This window comes from Setaria viridis, chromosome 1 (genome assembly GCF_005286985.2).
Source record: "Setaria viridis chromosome 1, Setaria_viridis_v4.0, whole genome shotgun sequence".
Classification (NCBI taxonomy): Eukaryota; Viridiplantae; Streptophyta; class Magnoliopsida; order Poales; family Poaceae; genus Setaria; species Setaria viridis.
In genome coordinates, this window is record NC_048263.2 from 6,705,604 (window position 1) to 6,723,481 (window position 17,878).

A 17,878-nucleotide genomic window follows, 5' to 3' on the forward strand; every position below is an offset into this window, starting at 1 on the left:
TATGTTGAGCCATTCAATTTTTTTAAGATTTCGAACGTAAGTTGTGTAGCATTATCCCTTTTTCTTATCAGTGCCTATCAGTCCCAAAAGATAAATTTACAAGATGTTAAAAAAATGAAACAAAAGATAAATTGACAAGATGTTAAAAAATGAAAAACGATAAGGTTTGAAAAAAGTTATGGAAGGGAAGTAACTCTCGTGTTCTATCTGCACCTCAGTTGCAACCCGGCGTCCGATTTGGATATGTGAACGCAACGCACCAAACGACCATTTTAGTTGTTTAACCATAAATACGGGAGGATCACATATGTAATTTAGGCTAATAATATTTTTTATTTAAAATTTATGCAAAAATTTCATGTGCCAATGCAATTGTTCACGCTGGCATCTTGCCTGTCGTGGTCTCTTAAAAAATAACAGTACATATAGGAGGCCCTTAAGATTTCGTAGGTTGAAAAAGAAGCGCGTAGCCGTACCGCATAGGCGTAAGGAGAAACACTTGTGTACTCGTAGCAGCCAAGCTAATCTTGCGTTAGGAACGAGACCACTTTGTCCCACGAACAATTATCGCGTTCCAAACAAGATCGCGTAGTCAGATGAAGGATCCTAGAAACTGCCCTTTGCCCTTATCCAGTTGCTTATAGTAGTTGCATGTTGGACCAGACCAACTTACTTCTTTTCTTAAGCAATCGGACCAGATCAACCATTGAATCCGTCATAAACGAAAATCATAGATCAGTTAGGGGCCATTCGGATTGTCCAAAAGCTTCATCGCAATCCAAAAGCTTCATTGCACCTCCAGGAAACTCATTGCAAATCTCCTACATATTTGTGTTCTGATGGTAATCCAAAGGAAAGTCCAATAAACCAAAACAAATTCCCTATGCAAAAAAGGTTTCACTGTACCTTGGAATCATGTCAGAACAGGGACCATGTACAACTGAAGAAATGAAGCCATTTGCAGAACAGCAGAATGCATTTTAACAGCGAAAACTGGAGTTTATTACGAGGAAAAGAAGCTATGATGCTTTACATATCAACAAAATAATTTGTGTACAGAACAGTGGCCGATTACACTTTTCGCAACAAATTACTTCAATTACATGATGGAGTGTAGAGTGTAGTTTTGATCTCTGAGGATCCGACCCTTCATGTCATCTGCAGCAGGCGAAGAGGAGCTCCTTTGCAGTCCACGTCACTTCTGCAAGATCTTGCAATGACTCGATTGTGTCTTTCTTCAGTGGGAAAACCTTCTCCATGCATTCTGTCAGATTACAAAAGTTGGCTTAAAATGATTCAGCTAGCAGAAAGATCGCAAATATTTAAAAAAAAACAGAAAGATTGCAAATATTTTCCTAAAAGGCAGAAAGATTGCAAATGCAATACTTATTAAATAAGGGCATTGCTAATTTTGCAAATGTACCTGGATGTCTCACAACATTCAGCAGTGACAGTGAAGCAAGCACCCTCTCCTCCAAAACTCTGTCATAGCTTAAGCTATCTAAAAGGTTCGGTGCAAGAACGGAGCATGCTAGAGGCTGGAAATCGTTGCATCCACCCAGTGGTGACAGGGAACTGCTCATCCATGTTACGGTGATGAGGCAGGACCGACTTAGACTTGGTATTCCATCAGATATGCAGTTTGACAGTGCCGCGAGGAACCTTTTGCCCCCGCTATTTAGTAACATTAAGGCAAGTTTCTTCAGCCGTTCTTCAACCACCTTTTCTTCTTCCTAGCCATTAGCACAAATACAATGGTTAAAAAAAGCAAACAGAAACTGATTTACAACCAAAATGTAAGGTAATCCAAAAACATAGTTTTCAGATATTTGAACGTACTGCTCGAACACTCTTATCTTTGAATATCTCCGTTCTCCTAAAGGATTCAGAGAGGGAATCGTCTAGGCCTGCTCTCTTTAGTAGCCATGCTTCTGCTATGGGTTCTCCTGAAGATGAAAACCGCCCGGCCAAGATTAAAAGAGCACGAGCACATTGTTCTTGGACCTTTTTGCTCCGTGAACTGCTCTCCAAAGCAGATATCATGGCTTCAATCGCCTCCTCTCTGTATACGCTGTACTGCAAAGGATCACCCTGCAAGAAAACTACTGTATGGGGACCGCACAAATACCAATAGCATGCCTGAGCAAAGGAAGAAAAGGTTCATCTCGAGATGGTACCAGGAGATCAAGCTGGAGTAGCAGGACAGCTGCTAGTGGATGTTGGACAAGAGGAGCCTGCTGGAGATAGACCAGCAGAATATGCATTGTATTCAAGCAGCCACTATTTTTCAGCTCCTTGAGGAACTCCACGATTTTGGTTGTTCTGTTTGAAGAAGGAAGAAATAGTTCAATATCAGGGATATTCTAGAGATACGTTTCTTTTCAGAATATTATGTTACTGACAATGTAGAAGTATTTCACCTATTAAGGCAGACCAGTTCACTAATAAAATTAAGGGCTGCAGCACTAGCCTTCTTCTGATTTCCAACAAGAAGTTGAACAATCGGTTCCTTCTTCAGATTATCAGCTAAGTAGTGTCTACAACTGCCGTCAGCTTGAATACATGTGGTCAAGAGAGCAATGCAGTGTCTGCTCTCACGGGCATCACCAGCTTCAAGTCTGCTAATAAGGAGGTCCAAACCACCTAAAGCAATCATCTGCTTTGCATTCTCAATATTTCTGTCAACATCAAACCCCATAAGGAGCTGATCTAGGAAATAGAACGCAGCAACTTTTGGTGCGCATTTTACAGAAGACAGAGATTGCACCTCGTCACCACACTCCAATATGTGCAGTACCAGAGGTATCCAGTCCAATGATAGCATCTGCTTAGCTTTAGGCTTCATCATATAAAGCACTATAGCTGCCTTCAGGAACAACTCGTTGCTTCTCAGAAGCCTTAAGAAAACCTCAAGCTGTGGATCTGCATTAAGCACAAGCTGTCTAATCACCTCATTCCCCAACACTAACTTTCCCATTATCAAGATAGCTGACTCCAGTACAGCATCATCTTTGGAGGTGAATGTAACCTCGAGAAGCCCTTGAATAAAAGAGGCACATGACAGCAAGTTTACAAGATTAGGGTCCCCTTGCAAGGTTGAACATGCTCTGGCAACTTCATGCACAGCATCCTCGCACTGCCTAAGGCTGTCTGAATTGGATACCACGGAAATTGCTCGTTCCAGAGTCATTGTTAACTCACTGTTGTATAGCTCTTTCTCGACAGACAGAACTTCCTTCTTTGCTATCTTAGGATGATTGATAACTTTCCTACTTATATCACCTTGACAGGAGAATAGTCGAAAAGGGTATGATTTCCGTTGTGTAGGTGCTGTTTCTGGAATAGCGCCTTCTTTCTGAGAGCGGTAATGCTTTTCTTGGAGCCCCATTTTACTCTGTCTACTCAAAACAGGCTTAAGTTAAATAACTTCAAAGGTATATGAAGGACGAAACAATTCATACTCCGTGACAAAAAAAAAAGGGAACTTTAGCAGGCTGAAAAAATAAATGTCCTGGATGATAGAGAAACCATAGGAGACGATTTATTTTTTGAAAATAATGGGAGACGATTTACAAAACTTCCATTTACAGCGTATGCCTGGTGCAATTGCTGCAAAAGAGGATTAACAACAAGAATATACTTGTTTTGCTAGTGTGGCTCTATCAATATTAGAAATCATATACCCCTCCGTCCCAAATTGTAGATCGTTTTGGCATATCTAGATTCATAGTTTTTGCTATGTATCTAGATATAGTGTATATCTAGACGAATAGTAAAAGCTATGAACCTAGAAATGCTAAAACGACCTACAATTTGGGACGCAGAGAGTATTAGTAAACTATGACAGTTAGCAACATAATAAAAGAATAAAGTGAATAATAAGATTAGATGAACAGAAATGGGTAGAAAAGCTGCTAATCAGCCACCAAGAGAAGTAACCAAAATTTGGAGAACACTATGACGGTATCATCATTTTTATTTTTTTAATAGCATATGCAAATCCCAAATCAAGATTGGATTTTGATGACTATCCGTGAAATCAAATGAGGCACAAAGGACACACTGTTCTTCAGTTCAGTAGAAACTTTTTTAACAGAACAGTTCAGTGGATACTAAAAATAGGACTGTGGTCCCTTGCCTACGACCATAAACAACTAGGAATCAGCCAAAATTTCCGGCCCCACGGCTTAGAAAACAAATATGATACTGTACTGGGATCAAATAGCTGTCTCATTGGCGCATCTTTAATTTTCAGAACTGCAATCAGTGACCACAATTCCTCACTTGTCTAAAAGATGCCAACACTAATTTGACACGCCAACAAACACAGATTACTTATAATCTAGTCTAGAGAAGTTAAAGGAGCTGTTGACTCACATGAGCAAGCTTCTCCATCTTCAAGCTCACTGAATTATCATTCAATCCCACATCCAAATCCAAATCCAAAACCAATTCAGTCTCATCGTCTAGCTTTGCATCTTTGACATCTTCCAGCTCAAATGCCGTACCAAAAACAGCATTGTACCTGAAAAAGAACAGATAGCTTTTTTAAAAAAGAGTAACTTTTTTAAAAAAGAATCCTATACCAACTGTATGGAGATAAACTCCATGCAAACTTCTTCCAAATGCAATCAAAATCTGTTGCAAACCCACAGGTTTCTATTGATGGAGCTCCTGCGCACCGAAGCCGAATGCTTCTCGCAGGCGTCGAAGTTTCCGGGCATCGAAGGCAACGGCACAGAGGGGACCGGAGGCTCGCTGCCCCCTGACTTGAGCCACTCCTTGTAGTACATCGCGAACTGAGCCGTGCCACTGTCCATGTTATCGTTGTACAACCTCTGCAGGCTCTTCATCCTCCTGCAACGGTCGTCGGCGTCCCATCCGGCGACGAGCTCGACCTCGTTCGTGAACCAGACCTTGAGGTGGAGCAGGTGGGGCAGGAAGACGCGGTCCCAGAGGTCCGGGAGCAGGTCCCGGCGCGCGAGGCCCGGCGCGTCGGCGAACACCTGGAGCAGGTGACGCGCGGCGACGCGGTCGTTGCGCTCCATCCGGTAGACGACGGAGAGGTAGAGCTGCGCGCACGCGGCGAGGTGGGAGTTGGGCACCCCGCAGGTGGTGGTGCTGCCGCGTCCTCCCGCGGCGGCGGCGGTGGCGGCGCCGGGGCGCGGCGAGTGGAGCGAGGCGACGACGCTGAGGAGGCGGATGGAGTTGCGGAGGGAGCGGATCTTGGCGTCGCGCGGGGCGGCGCCGTCGGCGGCGAGGCGCTCGATGCTCTCGATGCCCAGCTCGAGGTTGGCCAGCACGGCGCGCCCCGCCGCCGCGTCCTCCGCGGCGGCGGCGGCGGTCGAGGCGGGCGCGAGGCACGCGGCGCACTTCTCCCGGAGCCCGCTCCGCAACTCGGCGTCCTTGAGGAACCTCCCCACGTATGCGGACAGCACCGCGACCACCGCGCCGACCGCGCCATCGTCGTCGTCGTCGGCGGCGGCGGCGGCCTCCCACCCCTCCTTCTTCCCTTTCATGTCCAGTGGCGTCCGCGGCGGAGGCGACGCGTGCCTGCACGACCTGGACCTCGACGCCGCCCCGCGCCGCGGCGAGCGGGAAGCGCGCTGCGGGAACGGCCGCGCGGCGCCGCCGCCGCCGCCGTCGTCCTCATCCGCGATGCGCTCCAGCGCGAGCAGGTCGCGGAGGGACGACGGCGTCGGCGTGGTCGGCGGTGGTGGCGTCATCATGGCGCTTGGGCGCTTGCTGTCCGGAGCATCCGCGTCGCGCAATCGCGTCTGCGCTTGAAGGGGGCGCCTCAGCTGAGCTCATGGGTTGGGTGACGAGTAGTAAATGGGAGGGAGGCCGGAGGCCGCTGGCGCAGTTAAAGAGTGGGCCCGCCGCTGACGCCTGGACCCCACCGGCCCACGTACCCGTGCATGCAGCGGTGCACGGCAACGGGTCAACGGCAACGCGTTCCTCTTTTTCTTTTTCTTTTTTTTTTTGCCTCGTGCGCGTCCAAGTACATTGCTACACGTCAGCGGTCTCATAGGTCGTCTCATGCAGTGCCATATAGGATTTTTTATGATGTGGAGGAGAGAGAGCGAGGAGAGAGAAAGAGGTCGTTGCTTCGCGAAACAACCACCTCATGAGCTAAATTGTAGGACTACGAGACAACTTAACAACCATTGTACGAGTTATTGTTGCCATGCAACTCATAATATTTTATTTTTCTTATGCACAAATTAAGGAATTATATACCAGTACCAGAAAACTTATAGGACAACCCATTGTACGGGTTGCCTGTTGAATCATCTCAAGATTACATGTCAATGCATGAGACCGCCTATTAGACGACACCAATGTACTACACGGTGGCAATAGTGAAGCGTGCGACGTGAACAGTGAATCCGGGTGCGGTGTTAGTGTGTGTTAACTGTTGCAACTCTTTTGTTTGCATGTTGCAATACGCTCGAGTTCTACGGGGACCAGTTCATTGTTCGTGGCCAGCACTAGCAGGGACCAGAAATAAAATGGTTTGCGTTTGAAATAGATCTTGATGCACCGTGCACTCTACAGGCTGCTTTTTTACATCTAGAATTGCTTGGAATACGTGAGACACGAGCACAAGGTCTCCCTTTAGCAAACGCATCACAAAACGAGCAAGAGGACGATTGAGGGCTGATTGGTTCACTTCTCGGCGGAGCCTGGCTTGCATGAGGGATCCAGGCCACGTTTGGCCAGGCCCGACGCATGTAAGACAGATCTGATTGGTTAGGTCAAACGAAGAAAGCGATTGGGTGGCTGGATGCACGCCCGTCGAGCCATCATTTACACGCGCCTATGCGCTCCCTGCAATCTGGCTTGCATCGGCCGAGCCTGGCTCGCGAGAACGCCCGATTCCTACGTGGGAACGGGTCTAGCTCGAGCTGTATGGATGCATGATCGGAGCGTCCAAACGCTTGTCCAAGTAACCAATCAAAGCAAGATCGGAGCGTCCAAACGCTTGTCCAAGTAACCAATCAAAGCAAGGTTGCATCCCGAGAGCCTGGACGGGGGGTATGCAACCAACCAATCAGACCCTAAGGGTAGTTTGATGGAGCTCCTACCGGCTCCGACTCTACCTGACATGCTACTGTTTATGTATTGTAACTATACTGTTACGTAACTATACTGTCACGGAGGCTGGTTTTCTCTCTTCCTCCTCCCCCTCATAGACTGGCAAGGAGTCGGTGGAGCCACAAATTTTAGCTCCACTGGCTCCAGCTCCTCTAACACCCCTGCCACGCACAGTGTAGGAGCCAGAGCTGGATGGAGCGGCACCAAACGAGCCCTAAGCCGAGTATAAGTCCTTGCGGCGTCGATGCTTGAGCAATGGCCTCACACTTAGGAAAATTAGATAAGCTAAGTGATGTTATTCTTAATCGTATAAAATATAATTGCAGAGCTTTCTCAAAGAACCATCTTAATTTAGTTTTGAAACGACATCAACCACTCCGCTCATCATTTCCTCTACGTCTTTTTTTCCTCCATCTAAGACGTGAAACCTCAACCTCGACAGCCTCCCATTTCCAGTCTAGCCACCGAACACCAATAGTCTTCCAATCCACTCTGAACGTCAAATTCCTTGCAGCTGTGGCAGATCAGCTAGGAGAGGCTCATCTTCCTCACTATTCCTCCTTCCCTTTCCTTCCTTCCTCTTTTTTTCTTCCTTCACTCTCTTTTCTTCTTCCTGTCATTCATCCATCGCTACAAACTGTAGGAGGGGCTAAGAGAAGCTCCATTGCATCCGAAGTTGTAGGATGAGCTTATACTTCGACCGCCCTACTGCTAGATCCACCCCTACTTGTCGCCACCCCACTCACCATCTGTCTCCTTCGTTGGAATAATATACCTCTCCTAGAGGCATCTTTCCCACCCATCCCTTCCTCCCTCCCTCCCTCTAAGCACAACCACCACCTATCTAGCTCCAAAACTCCAAGGCCGTCAAGGCTCCCTCACCCCTCTCATGACCCGATCCCTTTCCTCAGCAACCGGTAGTAGCATACACCGTAGTAGTGAAAATAATTGAGCAGCAAATGTGATGAAAAATAAGAAAAAAAAATGCAACCACAACACCTGAAAATTCAGGGCTGTCACACTTCCACTCCTATAACTTTTTTATATTTTCAAACACCTCCTTGTTTGTGTTGACCATGCACATTGGACTTGCATAGGTCGCCCAGAAGGCAACCCAGCTCCGTTGCATCTTCCAATTGTACTGCACGACTCGTGTCGGGCCGCACACATATCCCCGAATCCTTCGTGTCCTTACATGCTATCACTTGATCAGATCAAGAACCACACGGCATGTTATACCACCACGGGCGTCCTTGGATAAGAGGAGAGACATGGTGGAGTTTGCACGCTGACATGGAAGATCCTTACAAGTTATGTAGGCGATCGATCAAAGGCAGCCAGTGGAAATATAAAAACAAATGAGACCTGCGGCAGAGGCCTGAAATTGTTTCGCAAGTGGTCTTTTACAATTTTCCATGTCGTCGCACGTCCTTGGCAACATCTGAAGCGCAACTTGAACAAACGCCACGGCACCTAGTGACACGGATCTCTCCCAAAAGATTCAATTCAAACACAGACGAGACGCACACGCATCCATGCACGATGCATGTACGATCCTACGTACGTGCCGAGAGTAAACAATGCACGTACGTTCATGCTATAACGCATGCATGATCTAGTAGTGCCAAATGATACGCCACGCAAACGACATGCGTGTGTGAGGGGGTGGTTGCTGGTCGTTCCCGTCATCACCGCAAGTTATTAACAAAGAATATAAATAATGCTACGCGTCGAGTTCGTCCTCCTGCGAAGTGAAGCTATGGCGATGGGGTTGCTAGCTCGAGACAAGCAGGAACAAGACAAGGTTCTCTTTGCGTTGCAAACCAATGTGCCGGCCTAGCTGCTGCATATATACTCTGATCAGCATGTGCTGAGGCTATTGCTCGCTGCTAGCTGCTGAGACAGTTTGAGCTGTTGCTGGACTCGAAGGCATGTTGCTATATGTTTGTTCAGAGCGTACGTTCAGAGAGATTTGTCCGGTTGCTTGGCTGAGAACTGAGATCAGGATTATTCAGGCACCAGCTTGCTAGGGCTGCAATGCGAGGCAGATCGATCCAACAAGAGGAGGACACCTCGATCAGGTCCCAGGCTTAACCCCTTTTTTTTTTCGCTCATGTATGTCTCTAGCTTGCAAGTGAGAGTATCTAGTAGTGTCCATCACACAGTATGTGCAAATGTGCATGGGCTCACTTTGTTGGCCATGTCCTTTTACAGGGAAAGGCATGCTTTTACTTGCTCCGTCGACCGTCGTGTTGGATTCAAACATTTCGAAAGCGAAGGCCTGGACATGGTGCAAACTGAATGCGACCCGTTTTGCTCATGAAGGGTGATGAGGGTGGTGTTGGATCGATAGTTCGATACGAATACGATTCATGGCGACGCAAGATTATTATTTGCAAGTTGGCGAGGAAACGGCATGGGGTCTATCCCGCGGCGGACGGATCGGGAGGGCCTTTTCACCGCCTCAGGTTTTGGCCGGGGACGCGCGTGGCAAGCCGCCACCGCCCCCGCGTACCCCGTGACCCTGCTGCAGCCACTGCCACTGCCACTGCCACTGCACCCGATCGAAGAATATAACTATAAATTATGCGACCATTTGATGACCCAATAGGGTTAGGTTTAACACTGGTCGCCTCATCAAGTCATGGGCTTAATGGTACTGTGTCAGCTGTAGAAATGGAGACCGTACCAGACCAGACCAGGTTTATGCTGTCACATTAACATGCGCGCGATGCAAAATGCGGCCATGCGCTTCGTTCTCCAGGGTGGGGGTGTGACCATCTCGCAGCACGACGCCGTGCATGGACCGCCGTGGCACGTACAGCTCGGTCGTCGACTCGTCGTCCGGCGGGTGGTGGTGAGGAATTTGGGGTGGGTCGGCCGGTGTCCCTCCATACCAGGCACGTCGTCTCGGGCGTGTTTTGTCGCGAGCGGCCGGCGGTGGCCCTGCGGCCTCGCCTGTCCCGTCGCCTGATTTGATCTGAAGGTGTCAGATCCTGTTCCGGCCGCTGCCGCTACCTGCCTGCGCGTCCACTTCTCGCATCCGGCATCCCTCCATCCCCATGATTGCCATCCGGGTGGGTCGAGATGAGCCCGTGGTTTTAAGCTTCCAGCCGCCCAGGCCACCAGGGGCCACTGCGGATGCCGCGGAGGGTCAGGGGGTGCCAGCCCCCCCGTGCCCCCCCTCCCTCCGCCACTGCTTCCAGGCTTCCATCACGCCACTGCTTGGCAAAAGTAAGAACTGGAATTTTTTTAAATAAAGCAGAAGCACTACTAATTCATTCATTTAAGGAGGTAGAGGTTTATGATTACATATGGTTCGATATTACATAGGATAAATAGTTCTCTCATCTTACTCATAATTAAAATTAAGATAGATACACTACCCAACATAGGTTCCCGCATGCTTTCTGGCGCAGCTTCACATCATCTTAGATCATGTCGAAAACTTACATTGGCCGTAGAGATTTTCCTTCAAAAATTCGTCGGTTGCGCTTCTTCCATATGTTCCAAGCAATTAGGATGAGGTACGCTGCTACCGATCGGTCTTGCTTCGTGTTGAACGCCGCCAGTGATCTCCTCCACCATCGTTCGACATCTATATCTCCATCTTTCGGTATGTTGATTATGCCCCAGTCCAGTTAGGCACTAGCATTTATACCTCTTTGGTGTAGGTGTATTGGAGGCATAGATGCACTACTGTTTCTGTTGCCTGATCACATAATGCGCATTCTGTTTCACATTCCTAATTTCGAGCTAACATCTGATCAGCTGTTAAAAACTTGCTTCGTATCAACAACCATACAAAGAACTTATGTTTGGCTTCAGCACGAGCTTCCTAGAACTGGAATTTGGATAGAGTAGATTCTCTCGATCGCTCGGTAAAACATCGCCCGTCGATAATCTATCTCGCCGCGGACCGCGGCGAGGCGGCGTTTCAGGCCGGCAGGGGATGCAGGATGCACGCCGTTGGCCGTCTAATGGTGTGGCGTACATCGAGCAGGAATGATCCTCGGCGGAGCGGGGGGGTCCGGCGGCCGGCCGGCCGGGCAGTGCCTTTACGCCGGCCTTGAAGGCCCCAGCTACCGTGGGCGACCGGGCGGATCGGAGGACGGGCGGGCGCAGCGCAGGCCTACCACCCCACCAGGCACCAGCAGGGGCTGTGGGCGTCGTCGTCACGCGGCGTTATTGCAGGCGATGATGCGCGCGGCGCTGCAGGTAGATTCGCAGTACATGGCATACTGGCATGGCATGTGTTCCGAATCTGGACCCCCTGAAGGCTGCAGCCTGCTTGCCCCTCTGTCTCTCTCGCCATGCGTGACGTGACGTGAAGTTTCCTGCGACCAGAGCGGAGCGCCACCAGGGTACTGTGATCCTGTGAGCCAACATCTCCTTCCCTGTGCAAGCTGCAGGAGCCAGCAGCACGCAGACGCTGGCACGCTGCTGGGCTGCTGCTTGCTACTCGACGAAGCCGCATGGGCAATCGAGGGTGGGTCGGGCGCCGCCGGGAGCGGACACGAGGCTCGTCAGGCACTCAGGCCGTGTGTGTGCAGTGTGGCGCAGCGGCGCGTTGGTGCGCGGTGTCGTTCAGGCCTTCAGAGCTGCCGCACTGTTTGACAGTTGCAGATCCCATCTCACCTCGTCTCATCCAAGACAGCAACAGTCCTAGCTGACTCACACTCACCAGTAGCAGCCAGGAGCCAGAAATGTTGACTTGTATTGACACCAAGCATCGATCAACAGTTTGATGTGGTGACGTATGACAGCCAGCCAAGGGGCTCGTCCCCGATTTATGCAGCAGTGCGGGATGAAGTTTCAAAAACGAATGCGTTTCTGGCACTCAGATTCTATTCACAGATGCCATGCAGTCGATAACATTCACGGTGTCGGGAGCTCATGCTGGTTTGGCCACGGCCTGGACCATCTCATCATGTCGAGGACGCGCGTCTCCAGCTTGCGAGAGGCTCTCCCTCTCTACTCGGCGTTTTCCTCAAGGTGGATAAGCTTCCCGCTGATTTTCCTGCGGAGAAGGGACCATCAGGCTGAGTGTTAGTAAAACTAGGTAACTTTAGCTTTGCAGATTCAAATCGTAATGCTAACAACTGGACTGTGAAAAACTGAAACAATGTATCCAAGTATCCATGGGCAGCATGCATCTTGTACAACACAGACAAACAGATGTAATCAGGCCTGCAAAACAGACCTTTCATGGAGCGGCTTCTCATCCGACAGAACCTTCATCAGCCTCTCCTCAAACGGTGTGGCATGCCAACTGACTTTCTGGTCCTGGCAACGGCGGAAAGACTAGATCAGGAAAAGTTGCGTTCATTCAACAGGTTGCAGAAATGTGCAGGTTTAGGAGAGGATCAGATGCGAGCATACCTCTTTGTACTTTGTTGTGGTGTTTGGGATGCCGTTGCCGTCCCACGCCTTGGGCAACACAGGGGTAGGATTATCAATGTCCCAGTTGAAAGCTGATGCTGGAAAGATAGGCACATCAAAGACACTCTTCTCGTAGCATGGCTCCTTCTCAACGTTGTCTTCGGTGTTGGTGTCACCGTGGCTCTCATCATCTGCAGATGATGGCTTCAGCCAATAAGCGAGGCTTGAAACGCCATGCTTTCCATCTTCTGAACCTTGTTCCGGTAGTTCTTCTCCACCTTCAAACAGCTGCTGCTTGACATTCTGAGCCTTGAGTTCGTCAGGCGAGATGACTTCATCCTGCTCTGCACAGTAGTCATGGAACGGGAAAGGCTCGGAATTTGGTGAACCTGTCTGTGCAGCCATTGAACTTGCAAAAGTCTGCTGAGGCTTCTTGCCGAAATCTGAGCTCATATTTCTTCTCTTCGGAGGATTGGATGCTAGCACAGGTGACTCAGCGGCTTTTAGTTCCATCCACTGTAGCTTGTTCTCAATGGGTCTCAGAACAGGGTAAATGAACTGTCTGCTGGCTCTTGCACGCTTTCCATGCTTTGAAGTCCCCATACATGCAGTGTATACTGTTCCAGGAGTCTGGATGTCACCTCTGAGGACCAAAGGGGTTGGATAAGGTGAATCACTAGAATCAGTCTTCTGGTCTCTGATGGTCTGAAATGAAGGATTGTCCTGTGACGATGATCCAGATTCTGATTCCACCCTGACAATTCCTTCATCAATGTTCTGCTGTTGAATCAGTGAATCAGGCTCATCAGATTTGGACCTGCATTGAAAGGGGAAAAAACGCAGAGTTGTAGTCATAGTAGATACACTGCCCACCATTCCACCAATGATTCATTCATGAAAAGAGTGGAGGTGGTTATTTACACTTCAGATAAGTTCCCTTCCAGTAGTTTTGTCTCTTCCATCACTTGCACATTGCTGGATGTGTCATTGCGCTGTTTATCAAAAAAGAAGAAGAAGAAGAAGATATCAGACTGAGAATATTAGAAAAACATTGCAGACACAGAGTCCTTACCTCATTAGTGTCTTCTGAAGTGGCTGGGCTTGAAAATTCCAGAATTTCTGGTGGGGTTTGTGATATTGTGCCACAAGATTTGAGATAATTTGCCTAGTTATCATCAAACATCATGAAAGTGCATTTTGCTGTGTTAGCAATCATGTAATGTGTATGAATATAATCGCATTTGCCTTCAGAATACAAATGAATCACAAAAGCTGAAAGGTGATAACGGTTATGCATATGAACATATAAAACATAAATAAAATGGTCATGGGTATACTTTGCACGCCAGAATATCCTAGGCCACAAGTTAACATGTCACAACTAGCAGGACCCAACCTACAGCTATGATTATAATCTGATTTGATCTCAAGCGATTTTCAAGGTACCAGAAAGTTCAAAAAATAAATAGCAGAAGCTGACTGTGCACATAGGTGTAGGCACACATGAAAAAAGAATCTATAACTGTGACCTCCAGTGGAGCACAGCCTATATTCAGACCTAAGACACGATTTGTTTCAAAATGAAAGCAGTAGCAGTATTTTGATCAGTTGCTATGCGCATGTACAAAAAAAAGAACTTATAAGCTAGCTACACACAATTTATCAGTAAATTTTACATAGGTGAGACCATGAGAGTGGCGTATTGATCATATGCAGAATCCAATTACAGTTTCAAAAAAGATCACAAAGACAAACATTGCCTTCTTGAAAGCACAGCTCATAATATGAGAGAAATGGTCAGCAGCTAATAGTCAAATAGGACCTAATTCTGGTACAGTTGTAGTCCTAGCACTGAATTATTCGAACTGAAACAGCACATCATCATTCCAACCTTCTGCATGATAATCACCTACCACCTAAGCCTAACTCGCACATTCCACAACACCCCTTTTTAGCAGACGAATACTTGTAGTAGCAATTCTGGTGCAGGTACTGTACAGTATGCCTGGAAAATCCTAGACTTGAATTTAGCACCTAAATGCTATTCATGACAACCACAGTAACATTGAAGACATGACAAAGAAAAGGACTACAATGCATTGTCCATTCAATTTTCGCACTACTCATCTCAAGTAAGAACTAAATTCTGATACATTTTCACACAATAAGAAACAAAGAAGAACCAACTAAGGTCAGTACCTCTCTCCTGAGCTCCTCGTCGACTCCTCCACCATTAGCCGCCTCCACATCCAGCCTTCCACCCGCTTCAATTCCTAGAAAGATGTTACCGCACCAAAAAGTAAGAATTTCGTAACAGAGCTAAAAATCGATTGAAACAACGGAATTTGGCATGGCGACATACTCTTGTCGTCATTCAGGAAGGCGTCCCCGATGCGGCTCTCCCGTACGAGCGGATCCTGCAGAGAGCAAACGCGCAAGGAAACTCACATACACCGCCACCGGCACCAGAACCAATCTGGGGAAAAAACGAGAACCGCGAGGAATTGAGAGGTCGCAGGTGGACTCGCTTACGCGGAGATCGCCGGATGGGTCGGAGCCGCCGCGGAAGCAGGAGAGGAAGCAGCCCATGGCGACGCGGGAGCTGAGGAGGAAACCCAACACACCGCGCGTACAGTCGGCGCAACCGCTGCCGCCGAGGGTTTGGGCTAGCTAGGGTTTCGGGATCGGGGAGCGGAGGAGCGGAAATGGAAAGAGTAGGCGAGGGGGCGAGGGGAGGGGAGGGGAGCCGCCGGTGGCGGAGGCAGCTGGTGGATTTGAATCGAGGCGGAGGGCGAAGAGGGAAAGTGAACGGGAAGATCCAGCCTGGCCTGGGCTTTATGGGCCTTTGATTTTCTGTTGAAAAGGTAGGCTTTGCAACTCGATATCTAATTGGCCTAATTGTGGAAAGCGGCCCGGTAGCATTACCTCGAGCTTTTCAGTTTTAGGCCGGAACTAGTTTAGTTTGCTCCCCCTAAAAAAATACTTGTTTAGTTTGCTCACCGTGTCACATTGTGTATGACACGTATAGGTTGCACTCGACGACCATAGACATGATGAGGAATAAACATCACAAAAACAAAAGAAGTGAGATTCCTATATCTATGGTTATCTATGGTTAAATAGTAGCTTCTCCTTCCGTTTCAAAATGTAAGAAGTTTGGTCAAGTTTATAAAAAATAACACTAATATCAAATCAGTTTCATCAAATCCATTATAAAATATGTCTTGATAAAGTATCTTTTTGGGTAGCAGTGGAGTAGTTTTTGTTGCTCATAAGTCATAAGTGTTAATTTTGCGAGAAGCGGAGCGCAAAAACCGTCCCAAATGTCTATTCATGTATGTTCTTAACTGCAAATCCGATTTTATCAACACTGAAGGGACCGTGACACCTTAAGAGGGGGTGAATTGGTGTTCACTCCAAGCACATATAAAGACCTATATCAATTTCTATCTAGATGTGTGCTAGATTTTTCTACGTGTTGCTATCTCTACCACAAAAGAGTTTTGCACCCTAGGTTCCAATCCTATAAACTACACATGGCAATTCTAGGAAAGGTAAATGCGGAATTGTAAGTGCAATAAGAAATGGGGAAGGTAAATGTGGTAGAGAAGACAAACTCCCGGTGTGGAAGGAGAGGAGTCATCATCAGTTACATCGCTCTCTTTCATACCTTTGGCCATTAAGCAAATATGCGATAAGCTTGATGATGATAAGAAAGCACGTGGCTTGCGGTGGGTTTTTTCATCACTTGATTTTGTCATATCAAAGCCACCCTTTGCAATGCTTGTGAATGCCTTCTTTTTGCTTGCCTTCTTCTCCTTCTCCTTCTTCTTTTCTTTTTTTCTTTCTTTGCTTGCATCTCTTCTCCATCAACGGGCAATACTCAATGTAGTGTGTAACACCCCGTGTTAATGACAGGCTAAGGGTGTCAATAAGGAGTTAATGATGAGCTTTGGAGCAAAAGGAAGGTAATTGACTCAAAGTCAAATTCGAGTCGAATTTGACCAAATTTGCAATTGGGAGTTTCAAATTTGGATAAATTTGGCAAAGATATGAAATTGAGACTTGAGAGTATTTAGAACTCAAGAGCGTGAAGCTTAGGGTCTAATTCAAGTGATAAACCTCTCAGAAATACAATTGAAGGTGGAATCAATGAAGTTACTATGCATCGTCCGAAAACGCGCAAATCTGAAAATAATATTGAGTACACAACTTTGGAGCCAGTTTCTGGAGAATTTTTCTTGTAAGTGAGCAGATATTTTTGGACATTAGTGAAATATGGACTATGGAGAAGGAAAATGAAATATTGTTGGCCAGAGAAAGTGGAAGGTTCGAATTTAAAGTTAAGCCCAAAATCAGCAAATAAGCAGATTTCAGCCTTCTCGCCGAAATAATCCTGTCTGAAAAACAGCAACAATTAGCAATGTTTGGAGTAAATTTCAGAAAAATCCAGTGTGAAAGTTATATGAGTTCTTGTGCAAAATGGAACCTTTGTTAGTTGTAGAACAAGGATAGGCAAGGGTCAAGCTGCATGGAACAAGTTTGCCTAATTTGAATCAAGCTCAAAGAAGTATAAATGGCCCTGCACCATACTTGACGAAACTGAATTGAAAGGGATTCGGTTATAGGAAATTTTTGGCCGAACTTTGAGCTTCAAAATCTCGGTGTTAGGGTGCTCATCTCGGGTAGAGGCCAATCTATCAAATAAAGTTCTTGGATTAATCTACAAGTTTGCTTAAGGAACATTTGGACATTTGGATTTGAAATTGGTCGATGAGGAGGTTTGAAATTCAAAGGCAAAGAAGAAGAAGAAAGAGGGAAAAGAGCAGAGACGGCAGGAGCCGTGCCGCAGCGCGGCGCCTCTGCCCGCCGGCCAGCGCGACGACCCCATCCGTGCCACGCACGCCTGCAGCTCGTCGATGTGGCCTTCATGCACGCGGTGAAAAACTTGTATTTGTACTGTTCCCGCCCTCATCCGATTTGCCCTACCGCCATTTTCACCACCATCACAAGCAGAAGCTCGAGCGAGCAGCACCACCGCCGGCCAACACCCTCGTGCCGCCGCTCCTCTCCGCAATTCCACCCGCCCAAAGCTCCGCCAGCTCCTCCTCAACGCCCCACGCCGCTCCGTTCATCAGTTCCCCGTCGGCAAGCCCACACCCGCCGCATCTCCTGTCCGCCCAGCCGCCACCACTGCTCCTCCGGTGAGCTCTACGCGCCACCCCTTCTCCGCTCTTGTGCTCGGGTACAGGGGCTTCTTGGGTCGTGTAGAAGCCGTAGGGCGCCTCCGCCGGCCGCTTTGCGCCGGCCGGCCGAGGCTATGGCCGCCACCGCCCGTGGAGGGCCCGGCTCAAGCCGCCTCCGAGGGGGCCGCCGCCTACCGCGGGTGCGCCTAGGC

General features: G+C 48.0%; 2 protein-coding genes across 3 annotated transcripts; both read right to left on the bottom strand.

Annotated features, from left to right (window-relative positions):
* Positions 1-978: 978 nt before the first annotated feature.
* LOC117866449 (putative E3 ubiquitin-protein ligase LIN-1) lies at positions 979-5,804 on the bottom strand. The gene is made up of 7 exons (XM_034750658.2): positions 4,654-5,804; positions 4,378-4,525; positions 2,421-3,394; positions 2,178-2,322; positions 1,840-2,091; positions 1,424-1,733; positions 979-1,264 (listed from the first exon to the last, which is right to left on the bottom strand). The coding sequence occupies exons 1-7, from the start codon at positions 5,727-5,729 to the stop codon at positions 1,155-1,157; spliced, it is 3,015 nt and encodes a 1,004-aa protein (XP_034606549.1). The 5' UTR covers positions 5,730-5,804; the 3' UTR covers positions 979-1,154.
* A 5,981-nt stretch (positions 5,805-11,785) lies between these two features.
* On the bottom strand, positions 11,786-15,370 carry LOC117841748 (protein JASON). 2 transcript variants are annotated; one of them, XM_072291885.1, is made up of 8 exons: positions 15,013-15,370; positions 14,843-14,897; positions 14,680-14,753; positions 13,553-13,645; positions 13,402-13,472; positions 12,481-13,297; positions 12,302-12,402; positions 11,786-12,118 (listed from the first exon to the last, which is right to left on the bottom strand). In XM_072291885.1, exons 1-8 carry the CDS (start codon positions 15,067-15,069, stop codon positions 12,073-12,075), a joined length of 1,314 nt encoding a protein of 437 aa, XP_072147986.1. In that variant the 5' UTR covers positions 15,070-15,370; the 3' UTR covers positions 11,786-12,072. The 2 variants fall into 2 exon arrangements, with proteins under 2 accessions (XP_072147986.1, XP_034578126.1); XM_034722235.2 differs by having other exon boundaries at positions 12,302-12,384; positions 15,013-15,353.
* Between the last annotated feature and the right edge of the window lie 2,508 nt (positions 15,371-17,878).